Raw genomic sequence first — 20146 nt, forward strand, 5'->3', positions numbered from 1 at the left:
CTAAAGAGACTCAACAGTAGAGATGATAGAGAAGAAGGAGGTGAGCTGTCAGCAAGCTGGACAAATGACTAGAGAAAATCACCCAAGCTGAACAGATAAAAGAAAAAAGAATTAAAAAGAATGAGAAGAGGGGGCTGGCCCAGTGGCACAACGATTAAGTTCACATGTTCTGCTTTGGCGGCCTGGGGCTCACCAATTCAGATCCTGGCTGTGGACCTATGCATTGCTTGTCAAGTCATGCTGGGGCAGCATCCCACATATAAAGTGGAGTAAGATGTGCATGGATGTTAGCTCAGAGCCAGTCTTCCTCAGCAAAAAAAGAGGCAGATTGGTGGCAGATGTTAGCTCAGGGCTAATCTTCCTCAAAGAAAAGAAAAGAAGAACAAGAACATTCTAAAGGACCTCTGGGACAACATCAAACACATTAACATTTCATATTATAGGTGTCCCAGAAGGAGAAGAGAGAGACAAAGGGGCAGAGAATCTATTTGAATAAGTAATAGCTGAAAACTTTCCTAACCTAAGGAAGGTAACAGACATCCAAGTACAGGAAGCACAAACAGCACCAAAAAACATAAACCCAAAGAGGCCCACACCAAGACACATTATAATTAAAATGTCCAAAGTTAAACAGAGAATCCTAAAAGCCGCAAGAGAAAGACAACAAGTGACATACAAAGGAAATCCCATAAGGCTATGAGCTGACTTCTCAGCAGAAACCTTACAGGCTAGAAGGGAGTGGCATGATATATTTAAAATGCTGAAAGGAAAAAACCTAAAGCCAAGAAAACTCTACCTGGCAAGGTTATCATTCAGAATGGAAGGAGAGATTAAGAGTTTCCCAGACAAGTAAAACTTAAAGGAGTTTATCACCAAGAAACCAGTTTTACAAGAAATGCTAAAGGGACTTATTTAAGTGGGAAAAAGAAGACCACAAATAGAAATAAGAAAATTATCCAAAAAAAGGCAATAAAATCACTGGTAAAGGCAAAAATACTGTAAAGGTAGCATATCAGCCACTTATGAAGATAATATGAAGGTCAAAAGACAAAAGTACTAAAATTACCTATTTCAATGATAAGAGGTAATGGATACACACACATGAAAAAAAAGAGGTTAGATATAATATCACAAACATAAAATGTGGGAGGAGGAGAGTAGAAGAGTAGAGCTTTTAGCAAGAGGTCAAACTGAAGAGACCATCAACTCTATATACATTGCTGTATATGTAGGTTATTATATATGAATCTCATGACAATCTCAAACCAGAAACCTATAATAAATACAAAACAATTAAGAGAAAGGAACTCAAACATAATACTAAAGAAAGCCATCAACCTACAAAAGAAGAGAGCAAGAGAAGACAGGAACAGAGAAGACCTACTAAAACACCCAGAGAAAAAGTAACAAAATGGCAATAACTATGTTCTTATCAATAGCTACTTTACAGGTCAATGGACTGTGCTCCAATCAAAAGGCATAGGGTGGCTGACTGTATATAAAAAAAGCCCCATATATATGCTGAATGCAAGAGACACACTTCAGACCTAAAGACACTCACAAATTGAAAGTGAACAGATGGAAAAAGATGCTCCATGCAAATGGCAATGAAAAGAAAGCTGGGCTAGCAATGCTTACATCAGACAAAATAGACTTAAAAACAAAAAATGTAACAAAAGACAAAGAAGAGCACTACAAAATGATAAAGGGTACAATCCAACAAGAGGATATAACACTTGTAAATATCTATGAACCAAAATAGGACCACCTAAATATATAAAGCAATTAGTAACAGACATAAAAGTAGAAAGGAGAAATCAAAAAATACCTGGAGACATTTAAATGAAAATAAGACATGACAAAATCTATGGGACACAGAAGAGCAGTTCTAAGAAGGAAGTTTATAGCAATACAGGCCTACTTCAACAAACAAGATAAACCCCAAATAAACAATCTAGGTAACAGTGCACCTAAAGAAAGCAGAAAAAGATGAACAAAGTCGAAAATAAGTAGAAGGAAGGAAATAATAAAAATCAGAGCAGAAATACATGAAATAGAGACTAAGAAGAACAACAGAAAAAACTCAATGAATCCAAGAGCTGGTTCTTTGAAAAGACAAACAAAACTGACAAACCTTTAGCCAGACTCACCCAGAAAAAAAGAGAGAAGGCTCAAATAAATAAAATCAGAAATGAAAGAGGAGAAATTAGAGCAGACATCTCATAAATACAAAAGACTATGTAGGGGCTGGCCTGGTGGCGCAGCAGTGAAGTGTGCATGTTCCGCTTCAGCAGCCCAGGGTTCGCCAGTTCAGATCCCGCATGCAGACATGCCACCGCTTGGCAAGCCATGCTGTGGTAGGCGTCCCACATATAAAGAAGAGGAAGATGGGCATGGATGTTAGCTCAGGGCCAGGCTTCCTCAGCAAAAAGGGGAGGATTGGCAGCAGGTGTTAGCTCAGAGCTAATCTTCCTCAAAATAAATAAATGAATAAATCTTTAAAAAGAAAAAACATTATAGAGAATACTACGAAAAGCTATACACCAACAAACTGGATAATCTAGAAGAAATGGATAAATTCTTAGACTCATACAAACTTCGAAAACTGAATCAAGAAGAAAGAGAGATTTTGAATAGACCAATCACCAGTAAGGAGATCAAAACAGAAATCAAAAACTTCCCAAAAGATAAACGTCCAGACTGATGACTTCCCTGGTGAATTCTACCAAACATTCAAAGACTTAATACCTATTCTTCTCAAACTCTTCCAAATAATTGAAGAGGAGGCGAACCTTCCTAACTCATCCTACAAAGCCAACATTACCCTGATAACAAAACCATACAAGGACAACAGGAAAAAAGAAAATTCCAAGCCATTATCATTGATGAAGATTGATGCAAAAATCCTCAACAAAATACTAGCAAATCGAATACAACAATACATTAAAAAGATCATACACCATGATCAAGTGGAATGTATTCCAGGAATGCAGGGATGGTTCAACATCTGCAAATCAATCAACGTGATACACTACATTAACAAAATGAAGAATAAAAATCACATGATCATCTCAATAGATGCAGAGAAAACATTTGACAAGATACAGCATCCATTTATGATTAAAACTTTGAATAAAATGGGTATAGAAGAAAAGTACTTCAACATAATAAAGACCATATATGACAGACTCACAGCTAATATCATTCTCAATGGCAAAAAACTGAAAGCTATCCCTCTAAGAACAGGATCCAGACAAGGATGCTCACTTTCACCACTCTTATTTAACATAGTATTGGAAGTCTTAGCCTGGGCAATCAGGCAAGAAAAACAAATAAAAGGGATCCACATTGGAAAGGAAGAAGTGAAACTGTCACTATTTGCAGGTGACATGATTTTATATTCAGAAGACCCTAAAGAATCCACTAAAAAACTTCTAGAAATAATAAATGAATATGGTAAAGTTGCAGGATACAAAATCAACATACAAAAATCAATTGCATTTCTATACACTAACAACTAAGTAGCAGAAAGAGAAATTAAGAATACAATCCCATTTACAATTGCAACAAAAAGAATAAAATATCTAGGAATTAACTTAACCAAAGAGGTGAAAGATTTATACGCTGAAAACCACAAAACATTGTTGAGAGAAATTGAAGAAGATGCAAAGAAATGGAAAGATATTCTGTGTTCCGGGATTGGAAGAATTAACATAGTTAAAATGTCCATACTTCCTAAAGCAATCTATAGATTCAATGCAATCCCTATCAAAGTTCCAACAACACTTTTCACAGAAATAGAACAAAGAATCCTAGAATTTATATGGAACAACAAAAGAACCTGAATAACCAAAGGAATCCTGAGAAAAAAGAACAAAGCTGGAGGTATCACACTCCCTGATTTCAAAATATACTACAAAGCTATGGTAACAAAAACAGCATGGTACTGGCACAAAAACAGACACACAGATCAATGGAACAGAATCAAGAGCCCAGAAATAAACCCACATGTTTATGGGCAGCTAATTTTCGACAAGGGAGCCAAGAGCATACAATGGAGAAAGGAAAGTCTCTTCAATAAACAGTGTTGGCAGAACTGGACAGCCACATGCAAAAGAACGAAAGTAGAGCATTATCTTACACCATACAGAAAAAAATTAACACAAAATTGATTGAACACTTGAACATAAGACCTGAAATCATGAAACTTCTAGAAGAAAAACACATACGCAGTATGCTTTTCAACATCAGTCTTAGCAGCATATTTTCAAGTACCATGTCTCACTGGGCAAGGGAAACAATAGAAAAAACAAACAAATGGGACTACATCAAACTAAAAATCTTCTGCACAGCAAAAGAAATCATCAACAAAACGAAAAGACAACCTAACAAGTGGGAGAAGATATTTGCAAACCATATATCAGACAAGGGGTTAATAACCAAAGTATATAAAAAACTCATACTTCTCAACACAAAAAAAACTAACAACCCAATTAAAAAATGGGCAAAAGATCTGAACAGACATTTCTCCAAAGAAAATATACGGATGGCCAACACGCACATGAAAAGATGTTCAACATCACTAATTATCAAGGAAATGCAAATCAAAACTACAATGAGATATCACCTCACTCCCGTCAGAATGGCTATCATTAACAAGACAGGAAACAACAAGTGTTGGAGAGGATGTGGAGAGAAGGGAACTCTCATACACTGCTGGTGGGAGTGCAAACTGGTGCCGCCACTATGGAAAACAGTATGGAGATTCCTCAAATAATTAAGAATAGGACTACCATATGACCCAGCTATTCCACTGCTGGGTATTTATCCAAAGAACACAAAAACACGAGTGCATAAAAATACATGCACCTGCATGCTCATTGCAGCATTATTCACAATATGCAAGACTTGGAAGAAACCTAGGTGCCCATCGACAGACGAACGGTTAAAGAATATGTGGTATATATGCTCAATGGAATACTACTCAGCCATAAGAAATGATGAAATTTGACTATTTGTCACAACATGGATAGACCTTGAGGGTATTACGCTAAGTGAAATAAGTCAGAAGGAGAAAGTCAAATACCGTATGATCTCACTCATAAGTAGAAGATAAAAACAAAAACAGCCAATCACATAGAGACGGAGACTGAATTGGTGGTTACCAAAGCAGAAAGTGGATAGGAGGAGGGCAAAAGGTGTGATTAGGCACATGTGTGTGGTGATGGATTTTAATTAGTCTTTGGGTGGTGAACATGATGTAATATACACAGAAAGCAAAATATAATGATGTACACCTCAAATTTATATAATGTATAAACCAATGTTACCATAATAAAACTTAATTTATTTATTTTAAAATGTAGGCTTCTAGAGATACGTTACACAACAATATGAATGTCTTAACACTACTGAACTATTTAGGTAAAAATGGTTAAAATAGCAAGTTTGCAGGATACAAGGTTAATATATAAAAGTCAGTCACTTTCCTATATACCAGTAAAGTATAAGTGAAATTTGAAATTTAAAACACAATGTCATTTACATTAGCACCCCCAAAAATGAAATACTTAGTTATAAATTTAAGAAAGTATGTACAAGATCTCTATAAGGAAAACTATAAAACTGATGAAAGTTACCGAACAAAAAGTTAATAAATGGAGAGATAGTCCATGTTCACACATAGGAAGATTCAATATTGTCAAAACGGCAATTCTTTGCCAACTTCTTCTATTGATTCAATGAAATCCCAAACAAAGTCTCACCAAGTTATTTTGTGGATATCAACACATTTATTCTAAAGTTTATATGAGAGGCAAAGACCCAGAATAGCAAACTCTATATTGCGGAAGAACAAAGTTGAAGGACTGACACTATCTGACTTATACACTTATAGACTACAGTAATCAAGACAGTGTGGTACAGGCAAAAGAGACAAACAGATCAATCAGTTGGAATAGAGAGCCCAGAAAAAGACCTACATAAATATAGTCAACTGATCTTTGACAACAAAGCAAGGGCGATACAATGGAGCAATGATAGTCTTTCCAATAAAAGATGCTAGAACCAATGGATTTCCACATGCAAAAAAAAAAAATGTATCTAGACACCAACTTTACATACCTCACAAAAATTTACTCAAAATGGATCATAGATCTAAATGCAAAATGCAAAATTATAAAACTCCTAGAAGTAGGAGTAAATCTACATGACCTTAACGATGGCAAGGACTTTTCAGACGCAACACCAAAGGTACAACACATGAAAAAAAAAATTGATAAGCTGAAGTTTATTAAAATTAAAACCTTATGCTCTGAGAAAGTCAACATCAAAAGAATGAGAAAACAAGTCACAGACTGGGATAAAATATTTCCAAAAGGCACATCTGATAAAAGAGTGTTATCCAAAATATACAAAGAACTCTTAAAACTCAATAAGAAACCAAACCCAGTTAGAAAATGAGCAAAATACCCAAACAGACACCTCATCAAAGAAGACATATAGATGGCAAATAAGAAGATGAGAAGATGCTCTCCATTATATGCCACTAGAGACTTGCAAATTAAAACAATAGTGAGATAACACTATACATCTACCAGAGCGGCCAAAGTCAGGAACACTGACACCACCAAATGCTTGCAAGGATGTGAGGCAACAGGAGCGCTCACTCATGGCTGGTGGGAATGCAAACTGGTACAGCCACTTTGAAGGACAGTTTGGCAGTTTTTTACAAAATTAAACATACACTTACCAAATGATCCAGCAATTGTGCTCCATGGTATTTACCCAAAGGATCTGAAAACTTATCTTCACACAGAAACCTGCACATGAACGTTTACAGCAACTGTTTTCATAATTACCAAAACTTGGAAGCAGCCTACACGTCCTTCAGTAGGTGAATGGATAAATAAACCGGTATATCCAGACAATGGAATATTACTCATCACTAAAAAGAAATAAGCTATCAAGCCATAAAAAGGACACAGAGGAAACATAAATGCATATTACTAAGTGAAAGAAGCCAATCTGAAAAAGCTGCATACTGTATGAGTCCAACTACCTGACATTCTGGAAAAGGCAAAACTGTGGAGACAGTAAAAATAGCAGTGGTTTCCAGGAGTTAGGGGGGAGGGATGAGCAGGCAGAGTGCAGAGAATTTTAAGGGCAGTGAAACTATTCTATATACTATAATGGAGGATATATGTCATTATACACTTGTCAAAATTCATAGAACGTACAACCCCAAGAGAGAACCCTAAGGTAAACTACCGACTCTAAGTGTTAATGATGTGTCAGTGTGGGGTCCTGACAGACGTATCACTGTGACACAGGATGTCAACAGCAGAGGCTGTACATGTGTGATGACAGAGGGTGTATGGGAAATCTCTGTCCCTTCTTTCAATTTTGCTGTGAACCTAAAACGCTCTAAAATATAAAGTTTATTCACTTTTTTAAATGGTTAAGATGGTAAATTTTATGTTATGTGTATTTTACCACAACTTAAATTAAAAATTAAAAAATAAAGGTAATACATTAAAAAAACTCATGGGTAAAAGATCCACTAAAGTTCAAGATAGACCAATAAATTTTAATATAGCATATTAAAAAGTTCATTGGTAGGTTTTAGCTTCTGCATTGCAACTAACCTTTACCACTTAACAAGTTTTGGTGTAATATCAAAAGAAGAATATTGTTAATTATCTGAAAAGGCTATCAAAACACTCTTCCCTTTTCCAACTACATAAACTGGATTTTCTTCATGTATTTCCAACAAGACATATAGCAACAGACTGAATGCGCAGGTAGATATGAGAATCTAGTTGTCATCTATTAAGCTAGACATTAAGGAGATTTATAAAAACGTAAAACAATATCCCTCTCTAAATTCTTTTTGTTTTGGAAAATACAGTTTTTATTTTTAAAATGTGTTACTTATGTTAACACATAATAAGTCAATCCTGTTATTTTTAAGCGAATTAATAAAAATTCTTAAATTTCCATATTACGTGGACAGTGACAACAAAATGAAGTAACATTTGTCAAGGCTTCTAAAAAGGAGCTGGGAGGGGCCAGCCTGTTGGGGCAGCGGTTCAGTTCACACACTCTGCTTTGGCAGCCTGCGGTTCGCTGGTTGGGATCCCAACCACCACTTATCAAACCATGCTGTGCCAGGCATCCCACATACAAAGTAGAGGAAGATGGGCACGTATGTTGGCTCAGGGCCAATCTTCCTCAAAAAAACAAATAAATAAAAATAAAAATGGACCTAGGAGGCCATTAAGAGAATGGGACTTAGGCACGCACACTACATCTCTACCCAGATAGGACATAACTTTTCAACTGGGCTATACTGCTGTCATCTTGGCCTTCTGTCAAGAGATACGCTTATTCCCATAGAAAAGAACTTTTTGCCTTAGAGATGGCCTTGGCAACGAATCAGTACAGCCAAGAAGTAACAGTTGTTGCCAGCACAAATCACAAATTTTACAAAACCACCTGTGTGATTTCTCTTTTTGCTTTTATAAACCCTTGCCTCTTTCGTGTTCCATTTTGGGTTTCTACCTGACTCTGCATCTCCCAAATTGCAATTCTAATTGCCCAAATAAATATCAGCTGTTTGAATTCTAGTGAATTTTTCCTTAATTTCTAATATGATAAATATCAACAGATATAAACAAAAACATAAAAGCTCTTTGAGACTTTCAATAATTTCTAACCTCTAAGGAAAAATTCTGAAAAGTTTGAGAACCACTGCATTAAAATCTTTCATGTGGGGGCCGGCCTGGTGGCACAGTGTTTAAGTTCCCACGTTCCACTTCGGGGTTTGCGGGTTCGGATCCCGGGTGCAGACATGGCACTGCCCGGCAAAAAGCCATGCTGTGGTAGGCGTCCCATGTATAAAGTAGAGGAAGATGGGCATGGATGTTAGCTCAGGGCCCGTCTTCCTCAGCAAAAAGAGGAGGATTGGCAGCAGATGTTAGCTCAGGGCTAATCTTCCTCAAAAAAAAAAAAAGCTACATTAAAAAAGGCAAATCTTTCACGTGTTCTGGTGAAGTTTTGTGTGCCCCGAAAATTCATGTTGAAGCCCTAATCCCCAATATGATGGTAAAAAGTGGGACCTTTCGAAGGTAACTGGAGTTAGATGAGGTCACGAAGGTGGCGCCCATGATGGAATTAGCGCCCTTATAAGAAGAGACAGTTTGCGCCGTCTACACACAAAGAGGAGGTCGTGTGAGCACAGCAAGAAGGCAACGGTCTACCAGACAGGAAGAGACCTCACAGAAGCCCCCCCAAGGGCACCCTCATCCCAGACTTGCGGCCTCCAGAACTACGAGAAAATGAATTTCTGTTGTCTACACCACCCGGTCTTGGGTATTTTGTTACGGCAGTCTGAGCTGACCAACACAGCACATAATAGCAAAAGAGACTGGAATCAACCCAAAAGTCCGTTACTCAGAGAGCTGGCTAAATAAATCGTGATGCCTCCAAACCCCGAACGCTCTGCGGAGGGGGGCGGGGCGGGCATTCCAGGACTCAGCGGGACGGCAGATTCGGAACAGCAGATAAAAAGGGAAGGAAAACAACATAGGCAAAAATTTCACTCGCACCCAAACCTCTCCTGATGTGTTTTATAAGTTTGAGGACTCTGTCTACTGTTCTTCGTTTCCCGCCATAATCTATCTCTGTCGGTGTCAGCGGAGCAGGCACTGAATGCTTTTTTGTCGCAGGACAAATTACTGTACGCAGGACAAGCTATTCTGCCGGAACAAACGCTCCTCGGGGACAGTCAGCTTTTTGGTGTCTGGGTGGACTTCTAGAAGGTTCCGGCATGCTTTTGAGCGAAGGAAATTTGGAGGCACTTCTGTGAAGCGCACACGGGCCCACCACGAACACTGGGATTCAAAAGAGCAAGAGCCTCGACCCTGAGCTGGTCACACGACCTGCCCTCTCCTGAGTCCCCTCTCTATCCCGACGCGGCGCCCACACTCGCCGGGTGGCAGGGTGTCCGGACACGAGGAGCCGACCAGCGGGGGAACCCGGGTTTTTCCCGGAGTTGTGTCACAGTCCGACGGGAAGGGAGGAAAAGAAGAACCTTCCTCCGCCCCAGAGCGCAGCAGCAGCGTCTCCAGCGGCTTACCAGGTCCAGACGCCAGCGCGCCACCGAGCCCCGCAAGCAGCATCAGGAGGCGGAGCATGCTGTGGCTTCCCGGCTCCGTGTGGGGACTGGGCCGCCGACCGTTGGGCCGGCTGGAGGCGGGCGCCGCTCCCGCCGACCCGGGACGCGCGGCCCCCGAGGCCGCCTCCCCGCGCGCCGCTGCGCCGGCCCAACGGTCGCCCCGCCCCGCCCCGAGCGGACCCGCCCCGAGCCGCCCCGCGCCGCCCGCCCCCCAGCCGCCCGGAACCGCCCCGCGCCGCCCCGAGCGGACCCGCCCCGAACCGCCCCGAACCGCCCCGAGCCGCCCCGCCCCGCCCCGAGCCGCCCCGCGCCGCCCGCCCCCCAGCCGCCCGGAACCGCCCCGCGCCGCCCCGCGCCGCCCGCCCCGAACCGCCCCGAGCCGCCCCGCCCCGCCCTGAGCCGCCCCGCGCCGCCCGCCCCCCAGCCGCCCGGAACCGCCCCGCCCCGCCCCGAGCGGACCAGCCCCGCGCCGCCTCCCGGCCGCCGGCTCTCCCCTCCGTCGCGGTCGCCGTCCCCCGTCCCCCTTTCGCCCCGTGGGGACGGACCTAGAAGAACTAACACGCCGACTGTGCGCTGTTTTGTCTCAGGCACTTCCATGTGCTTTAAAAGGCGAACGTGTAATACTTTCTGCACTGAAAATATACCCACGCACGCTCGCACACAAATATACATGTTCATTATTACTGAAGCTGGGTTTCTCAAATTAAAAAACTAACCAGATGTGTGAAGAAGATTCCAAAAAAGGGAAAACTGAGTAGATTTTGTTCTCCTTGGAAAGAGCCTGCTACGGCTTTCCTCCAGACCCACTTGCCCAAACGCACTTTGTGACCAGGCTGTATCTACTTTTTCCTCCCATCGACCTGGCTCTCCACGAGCCCTCGGCTAAAATTCATGGGTTGCCATTCTCCTGTTCAGTAATTTCTCCGGACAAGGAATATTCATTCACTCACGCAGTGAATGAGATGCACGAGATTCTTGCCCATAATTACAGTGTGTATGTTCCACTAGAGAGTTCTAGCCAAATTCCTCAGCAGAGTATTCAGTTTTCTGAATTCGGAGCGCAGGCTCTGCGGCCCGCTTTCTCCCGTCCCCAGGGCTCAGCCGCCTCGACCTCGGGTCTCTCCTGAGTGAACAGCGGCTCATGCCCTGGGGCTGCAGGGCCTCCTCCCTCCCACCCTCACCCCCAGTCTCACCTATACACACCATCTTTTGTTTCTTTTCAAATCCCAAAGCACGAATTCATCCCTCATACTAATTAACAGAAAAGCAAACACGCAAACTAACAGGACCCGTGGGAACACAGAAGCTCACTTGGGGAATCACATCCAAACTGACAGCTGGGATGAGATTTCATGGATGCAGAGGATTTCGGCAGGGCAATCGCAGCCTGAAAAGCAATAGCGTGAGCAAAAACAAGGCAACAAAAATATACACTTAGCTAGTATCTCAACAGGAACAGCCAATGCTAGACTAACACTGCTTTTAAGTAGTTGAGCCAAAAGTTGGGTTCACAGTATTAGAAGAACAATTACAGTAAATGCTTAGACTTGTCAGTTAGCGGTGTTTTGAATGAATTTCTAGTCCTTTCCTTTCTTCGTTACTTCCCTCTCCTCAGCCTTTCCTGTCTCAATCTTTAATAGATTAGATTTTATATTATTTTTACTTGTGTATATAGCCCTTTCCGTAACAGGATGCATGTCCCATCCAGAACTTAGATATCACAGTACCTAATATGGTACCCGCAAGAGGTAGTTTCAGTAAACATCTATGAAATTTAATAAAATCTGATTTGTGCTTAGAACACTGGGATTGTGCTTAACTATATGGTTAGAGACCCAGGTATCCAACTGATAGAAAGGGAAAATGCAATACAGTAGTCCCCTTTATCCAAAGTTCTACCTTCTGTGGTTTCAGTTACGCGTGGTCAACCAGGGTCAGAAAATATTAAATGGAAAATTCCAGAAATAGACAATTCTTAAGTTTTAAATTGTGCCCTTTCTGACTAACATGATGAAATCTCCTGCTGTCCTGCTTCCTCCCGCAAAGGATGTAAATCATCCCTTTGTCCAGCGTGTCCATGCTGTATGCGTCACCTGCCCACTGGAATAGGAAAATACATAGTACATATAGGGTTAGGTGCGATCTGTGGTTTCAGGCATCCACTGAGGTTCCTGAAAGGTATCCCTCACGGATAAGGGGGGACTACTGTACCCTGAACAAGGTTAATTTTCGAACACATAGTCACACAGTGCTATCAAAGATACATATAATTTATCCTTGATTATTGAAACATCTTTTGCAGATGGCAAGAAAGCACTTTAATATTTTCAAATTTTGAAGTGGCATCTATGACTAAGAAATTTTACAATTTTTAATAGCAATGCAAACTAAATCAAGGACAAACCTAAGTGAAAAGCATACAAAATGTGTAAAACTATATAAATAAGTAAAAGAAGTTTAGGCTGATCAAACAGTCTTTTAGAAAAACTTTCTAAATATTCAAAGATCCGAGGAAGCATCTATTTCCGAGGAAAGCTTTAAGTTACGTAGTTAATATATTACCGACTGTAAAATTTCAATGATATGAATTACAATTGCAAATATTGAGACAGATGATAAACGTTTAGTCTTCTATGAATTCATTCAGAGATTTAAATTGAGAAGAAGACTCTTAGTTTGGGATTGTTGACAATTTTTAATATATACCTGATTGTTAATGTACTATCTTCAGAGAACTGAAATCTCTCTCTTCAAAACTAATCTGTCTACCTTTAATAACAAAAAGCCATAGTGCACAATTTGGCAGAAGTCTGAGAAACTAGTGAGATAATATCTGTAAAAGTTTGACTAGTAGTTTTATCTAAAACTAGTATAATGTTTTAATTAACAAAGTTATAAATAGCTGAACATTTAGAAAGTTACTGGGCGACACAAATGAGAATTTCAAGTATTTTATTTATTGTAAATGTTATATTTGTATACGTATATATACACAAATCAAAAATTTTTTGAAAAACTAATGAAATTCAGTTAATAAAGCTATATTAAACTTTATTATGAAAGGTTATGAAAAAATTTTAAATGTTTAAAATTTTACCATCCATACCATTTCTTCCACAGTAAAAATTTATTTTTTTAACACAGCTGGGATGATAACTCACAGATACCACACTAACTTTTTTGCATTTATCTAAGAAAACCTTTTCTTCCTTCCTTTCTCCAGGCCAATTTCTTTGAAAATATTAGTGTCAACAGAGACATGATCCAGCACACCTTAGAAAATGTAAACATTCTAAATTATATTAATAGCAAGCTTCGAAGTTTCAGATTTTAGACTTAAAGTGCTCATGAAATTCTAAAGTGGTTTTATGACAGCTCAGTTGATTGAAGATATTATAATTGCTCCTGCTTTATTATAGCCATGAATCAACAGCATATCTGATTAGTTCTATTAAATACTTCGTACCTTAAAGTTTATAATTTATTTAAAATAATGCTATTGTAAAAGGATGTCATGCTTTAACATGATTCATAATAGAATTTCTACTATTAAATTAAATTTTCTAACACTCCTTACCCATAGATAGATCCACAGAATCATTTATCCATAGAATGATCATAAAAATGGAAGAAAATAACTGTGTGTGAATACACACATACACACTTGTAGTGTACTTTGTACTTTCAAAATATTATGATATCTTAGTTGTGGGTTTTGTGCATTCTTCTGAAGACAAAATATTCCTTTATTCATGTAGTGAATGAGATATGATGATTATTAGTCTGTGCAAGATGAAAAATATTAGATATTATTGGTAATCAGTTTTCATAGGTATTAGATTATCACATGTTCAACCAGAAACTACATTAATGATAACTAAGATCAAAATTCAGAATTACATTTCAGCACATATTGACAAAACAAATCAATACAATTTATTTGAGAATCATTACAATAACATGTTCAAAATAATATAATCCATGTTAGGTGCATTAACCTCACACATGACTGAATAAGACTTATTCAGGGATGGAAATGGAAATGTTATTCTAAATTCCTTGGCTTTACTGCATTTCTTATATTTCTCAATTCCTATTATTCAATTTCTGGGTTTTCTGCGTTAGTAAAATTTGTTTCGCAGTATTGTGTTCTCATTCATATTGCAGCAGGAAGAAAGGCTTTTCAAGAAAGTATCAGGAGAAAAAAGTATCAGCTCAGTTCCCTGAAGATATCTGCAAAAGGAAAGGTAACAAAAAAAATCAAGTGACGGTACTATATAAAGGAGGTGCTGGAGCAGGACGAGCAGGAATGAAATTTCCCTGAGATGATACTTTCGGTTGTGGTGGAGGTGGCCTGTGAGGGGAAAAAAGACAGTTAATCGTGTGTTTCAATTCAATGAAATAATGCTACATTCATTACAAGCCCAGCATAACACCATCCTTAACATCACTGACAATTCTTAAGGGTACATTACGGTCTGAGATTATTATTAATCTGATATGCAATGGTTAGGGGCCTCCAATCAAGAGTCTAAAATGGAGTAACTACCTTAAATCAATGCTATTCTATAATTGACAATGTTGGATGAAGGTTCTGCTTTATATGTTTTTAAAAAGAACAGTACATGACATTGAAAAGATAAATTGTAAAAGATAAATGAGGACACTAGGTGGATTAAGCACCTCTTGTGCTGTTAGGATTTAAGGGCAGCAAATCACTGCTAAGTGTAACCCTTACCTATATACATAGGGCTGAAATTCCAGCTCTCCGAAGCATAATATCCACTCTGAGAATTAAACCTGCTGTGACTTCTAGACCGTCCTTCTTTAATCTATGGATAGCCTTCCTTAAACTCTTCATCCAATTCTAGTATACCTGTACCCTAATAACACACTGTCTTGCTACTTATATATTCTTCTCTTGATGCTCAGTTGGACTTCAATGCCCTCTTATTGCATAAAAAGATTATACGTAAGACGCTACTCACTGTTGCAATTCAATTGTAATTTGAAGGACTTTTGGAGGTAGGAGAAGCGAAATACATTTTATGTGAAGCAAAATATAGTAATAAATGTTCTCCTTTCTTGCTGATTTCAACCCCTCCGCTGAGTCTTTAATTTGAGTTCTTATTTTTTTCAGTTCTAGAATTTCCATTTGATTTTTTTCTTTAAGTTTTTAGTTCTGTGCTGAAATTATCAATCTTGACTATTAATTCCATGACATAATCATCACAGTTATTTCAAAATCCATGTCTGATAACTTTAGTAACTGGATACCCTCTGAGTCTGTTTCTATGGTCTATTGCCTTTCTTGGTTTTAGTCACAATTTCTTTTCTTATATGTCTGGTTGATTGGGGGCCAAACATAAAACATTGTAGAAATAAGTTAAGGATCTAGTCCAACCCTACTCCCAGGTCCCAACACAAAGCCTGGGATGTTTGCAGGTCACTTCCTCCTTGGCAGGTCTCCAGTTTTTGTCCCATCAGCCCTGGGAGTTTGTGGAAAGTTGTCCTCGGCATGCTAGCCTCTCAGTTCTCACAGAATAGACAGACACAGCTAGGACAGAAAAATGGCCCCCAAACCTGGGATCATCTCCAGACTGCCTTCCTCTCCTGGACCTTAGCCCCACAACTCTTCATTTCCTTGGTGGTTCTCTGATGCCTTCAAACACATATTTTCTTATATTGTCTAGCTTTTCTAGCTGTTCTTAATGGGAAGGCTGGTCCAACCCCTCCAGATTCCCATTGCTGGTTGTTTTAAAGGCCCTTGCTTCTGAATCTTATGTACACCACAGCTGCACTAGCAGGTGATTGCCTTGCTCAAGTTTCTTTAAAATTTCACTTTGACACCACACTAAAATGACAAAACTTATATAAAGTTCTTAAAAATTTTTCTGCAATTTGTGCTCTATCTAAACTGTTGTCAATAAATACCTTGTCCTAAATTAAATTAAAATACAAGGGAGGGGCCAGCCGCATGGCTGAGTGGTTAAGATCGAGTGCTCTGCTTCAGCAGCCCAGGGTTTCGCTGGTTGGGATCCTGGGCACAGACGTGGCACTGCTCATCAGGCCATGCTGAGGCGGCGTCCCACATGCCACAACTAGAAGGACTCACAACTAAAAATATACAGCTATGTACTGGGGGGACTTGGGGAGGAAAAGCAGAAAAAAACAATACAAGGGAAGATATTAGACATTAACCCTGGGTTTCATTCTGGTCAAGTAATCTAAGCTAATTCACTTCAGACCTTGATGGGAACTGCTGAGGTTGCTTGGCTGCGTAAGTTGGTACTGGAAATCTGTTTGCATATACAGGCTAAAAAGGAAAAAAAAAGGTATTACCGCAATGCACTCATAAATATATTTTCTATACAGTCTATTTCCCATATAAAAGTAATCAATATATTGAAAATCAACAAATAGATGATTGACTTATAATGCTGACATTTAAAAATATTTCTCTTATTCAACATACCTTTGCCACTGAATGTGGAATACTTAATTCTTTAAAAGCTATATCTTTTAATTCAATAATACTTAAGTATTATAATCTTGGTCCTAATCAACTACCTTAGTTAAAAGGTAACATATTTCCTCTGTCAATATATTTTAAATAAAACATTCCAAAAATGTATTGCCAATTATAGTACCTAACTGGTACTATAAATACCACTAATCTACAACCCTTGATTTTGGAATTCTTCCTTGATGAGGTAGTTGACGTGAAGCTTTGCAACAAGTGAGACTCTATAACGTGACCTCAAACAAGAAAGTAAAACTAAGAATATTTTTCACATATCACATTACAATAGGAAAAGTTAGGGAAGACCAGAGGGAATTACTAAATCACTGACGAAGTGACCTTGACCAAGATGTTCTCCACCGTCATCTACCATTATTTCCTAAAGCTCTGTGAATTGCAGAATATGCACAGTGTTGGAGAAGAGCTTGAACATTCCCTGGGTCCCAATGTGGAACTGGTGGTGTATCATCAGCTATTTTTTGCTCCACACAGTGATTTGCTTGTACTGTAAAAATGGAGAAAGGACGCAAGAAAATGTTTCCATCCCTTTCTACCAAGCCATAGGAGCAGCACTTCAAAGGAATAAACTCCACTTCTTAGAATTTACCTGACATATTCTTTTACATGTATGCAGAGACCCATAGGCAAGGATGGTTGATGCTGCATTTTTTGTGGTAACAATATTTGAAACAACCTGTTTTTAAACTTATGTTAAATCCTTAATATGGGAAGGTATGCAGTTATTAAAAAGAATAAGTACATTCTCATTACTCACAAAGAGTGGACTAAAATGTTCCAAGTAGAGGGCACCTAAAATGCTGGTTAAAATATTAGCTATGTACTTTTAAATGCTTGGATGAGTTTCTAGGAAGTGAGACATCTTATAGATCAAAAACAATAAGAAAGTATGAGAGTCCAGAGTCTGTAGTAGCATTTGTCCTGTGAATATCTTCCCATCCTTGATGGGCTACATTATGCATTATCAAGTAATATAGACCTAGAAGACGAAACCTGGGGCCTGAGTTGGATGGAATACTGAAGATAAGACGCTCCATAAAGCCTAGACCCCCGAAGAGCAATATCCCCACTGGGTTAACGAGATAAAGAAACACCTGTCCCAAGGAAGAACAGTGAAGGTACTGACTATATAGGCCTTGGTACTGGTAGAGGGAGAATAAAAGAAAACGATCATCATGGAGAATTTCTAACCAAATGCCCACCCTTACAAGGGTTTGGGGGCCAGAGTTCATAACACTTGTGTGACCCAAAAAACACCAACAAAATTTTAGTTCAAAGGCATCAAAGATTGACCATGCCCCCCAGGCATCTGGCCAGGGAAAATATACACTCTCTGTAGGAACTCATGATAATTGAGGACTGAAATAATTTCCCCATATAAAGTTCCAAAGAACATAAGTTTACAGTCAATATCACAAAGCACACTAAGAAAGAAGACACTGCAAGACAGTCAGCAGTAATAAACTACAGAAGCCACGAAGACCGCACACATTAAAATGATCAGATAAAGGACCAAAAGTAGGCATTTTCATATGTTTACAGAAATAAATGCTTTTAAAAATACAATGAAGCTACAAGAAACTATCACAAATAACCAGCCAGATTTGAAATCTAATTTATTTAACAATATGTCTTGAGACTAGCAGAGGAGGAAAATGAAATGGGGCAAGGGGAAACTAAATCAACCCAAAAGAATACAAGAGAATTTCTGGTGTGGGGAGGAAACAGAAAAAGCAGGAAAACAGTGAAATCATAAAATAATATGGTATAAGAACTATATTAATAATTGCAATCAATGTAAATTGATTAAAGTCTCCAATAAAAGGCACAAAGATTACTCCAAAGAAGATATACAGATGGCCAACAAGCATAGGAAAAGATGCTCAACATAATCAGCTATCAGGGAAATGCAAATCAAAACTGCAATGAGGTATCACCTCACTCCGGTCAGAATGGCTATAATTAACAAGACAGGAAAGAACAAATGTTGGAGAAGATGTGGAGAGAAGGGAACCGTTGTTCACTGCTGGTGGGAGTGCAAACTGGTGCAGCCACTATGGAAAGCAGTATGGAGTATCCTCAGAAAATTAAGAATAGATCTACCATATGATCTAGCTATCCCACTGCTGGGTATTTATCTAAAGAACTTGAAAACACAAAGGCATAAAGATACTTGCACCTCTATGTTCATTGCAGCATTATACACAATAGGCAAGACTTGGACGCAACCTAGGTGCCCATCAAGGGACAAATGGATAAAGAAGATGTGGTATTTATACATGATTGAATTCTACTCAGCCATAAGAAATGATGAAATCCGGCCATTTGTGACAACATAGATGGACCTTGAGGGTATTATGCTGAGTGAAATCAGTCAGAGGGAGAAAGTCAAATACCATATGATCTCACTCATAAGTAGAAGATAAAAACAACAACAAACAAACACACGGCATTGGAGATTGGATTGGTGGTTACCATAGGGGAAAGGGGGAGGAGGGCAAAAGGGGTGATTAGGCTCACATGTGAAGGGATGGATTATAATAATTAGTTTTTGGGTGGTGAACATGATGTAATCTACACAGAATTTGAAATATGTACATCCGAAAGCTATGTAATGTTATAATCCAATGTTACTGAAATTAAAATAAATAAATAATTTTTAATCCAAGATATTCTGTTTACAAGAGACAACATAAGGACAAAGAAAAGTTGCATGTAAAAAGATATAAGATAAATAGTAAACAAAAAGAAAAATTTGATATTGCTGTATTAATATTTTAAAAAATGGATTTGAGATGAGAGATTATTTTTCCCAATCTCACACATAAGGACTTTACTGACAGTTGAAAACCTAAAAACAGCTATCAGGGACTACTTTAAAGACTTCTAACAATCAATATGAAAGATGTCACTGGAAGAACATGGGGAAATTTTTAAATACGCCAAGGAAACCAAAAGCTTTTCCCCCTAAGATCAGAAATAATGCAAGCTGCTTGCTTTTACCACTGCTATGCAACACAGTATTGGATGATCTAGCAGAACGACTAACAAGAAAAAATAATAATAAAAGGCATCCAAATTGGAAAGGAAGAGGCGTTACTATCTCTATTTCTAGACAACATGATCCCATATGTAAATTGAAAAGCCCAAAGAATCCACAGAAAGCTACTAGAGGTAATAAATGAATTCAGCAGAGATGCAGGATATAAGATGAACATGCTTTAAAAATCAGTTTTGTTTCTATACACCAGCAATGATGAACAATCTGAAAAGGAAATTAAGAAAGAAATTCCATTTATAATAGCATCCAAAAGAATAAAATATCCAGGAATAAACTTGACCAAGAAGGTGAAAGACCTGTACACTGAAAGTTACAAAACATTGCTGAAAGAAATTGAAGTAGACCTAAATAGATGGAAAGACAAGTA

At 38.7% G+C, this 20146-nt stretch overlaps 2 protein-coding genes across 3 annotated transcripts in view; both read right to left on the reverse strand.

The window, feature by feature from the left end:
- LOC102149449 (translation initiation factor IF-2) overlaps nt 1-12256 on the reverse strand; it is a 90466-nt gene extending 78210 nt beyond the window's left edge. The window contains exons 1-3 of the mRNA XM_070252765.1: nt 12185-12256; nt 11489-11564; nt 10139-10750 (exon numbers count right to left, since the gene is read on the reverse strand). Of these exons, the coding sequence (XP_070108866.1) occupies nt 10139-10750; nt 11489-11564; nt 12185-12256 (760 nt within the window). The remainder of the gene's footprint in view (nt 1-10138; nt 10751-11488; nt 11565-12184) is intronic.
- An 856-nt stretch (nt 12257-13112) lies between these two features.
- The window catches only part of ADAM9 (ADAM metallopeptidase domain 9), a 176829-nt gene continuing 169795 nt past the window's right edge, over nt 13113-20146 (reverse strand). For both annotated transcript variants that reach the window (XR_011433256.1, XM_001491500.6), the window contains 2 exons: nt 16426-16493; nt 13113-14531 (listed from right to left, as the gene is read on the reverse strand). Coding sequence is in view for 1 of the 2 variants with exons in the window: in XM_001491500.6 (XP_001491550.3) it covers nt 14438-14531; nt 16426-16493 (162 nt within the window). In the remaining variant the exon portion in view is untranslated. The remainder of the gene's footprint in view (nt 14532-16425; nt 16494-20146) is intronic.

This window comes from Equus caballus, chromosome 27, assembly GCF_041296265.1.
Source record: "Equus caballus isolate H_3958 breed thoroughbred chromosome 27, TB-T2T, whole genome shotgun sequence".
NCBI lineage: Eukaryota > Metazoa > Chordata > Mammalia > Perissodactyla > Equidae > Equus > Equus caballus.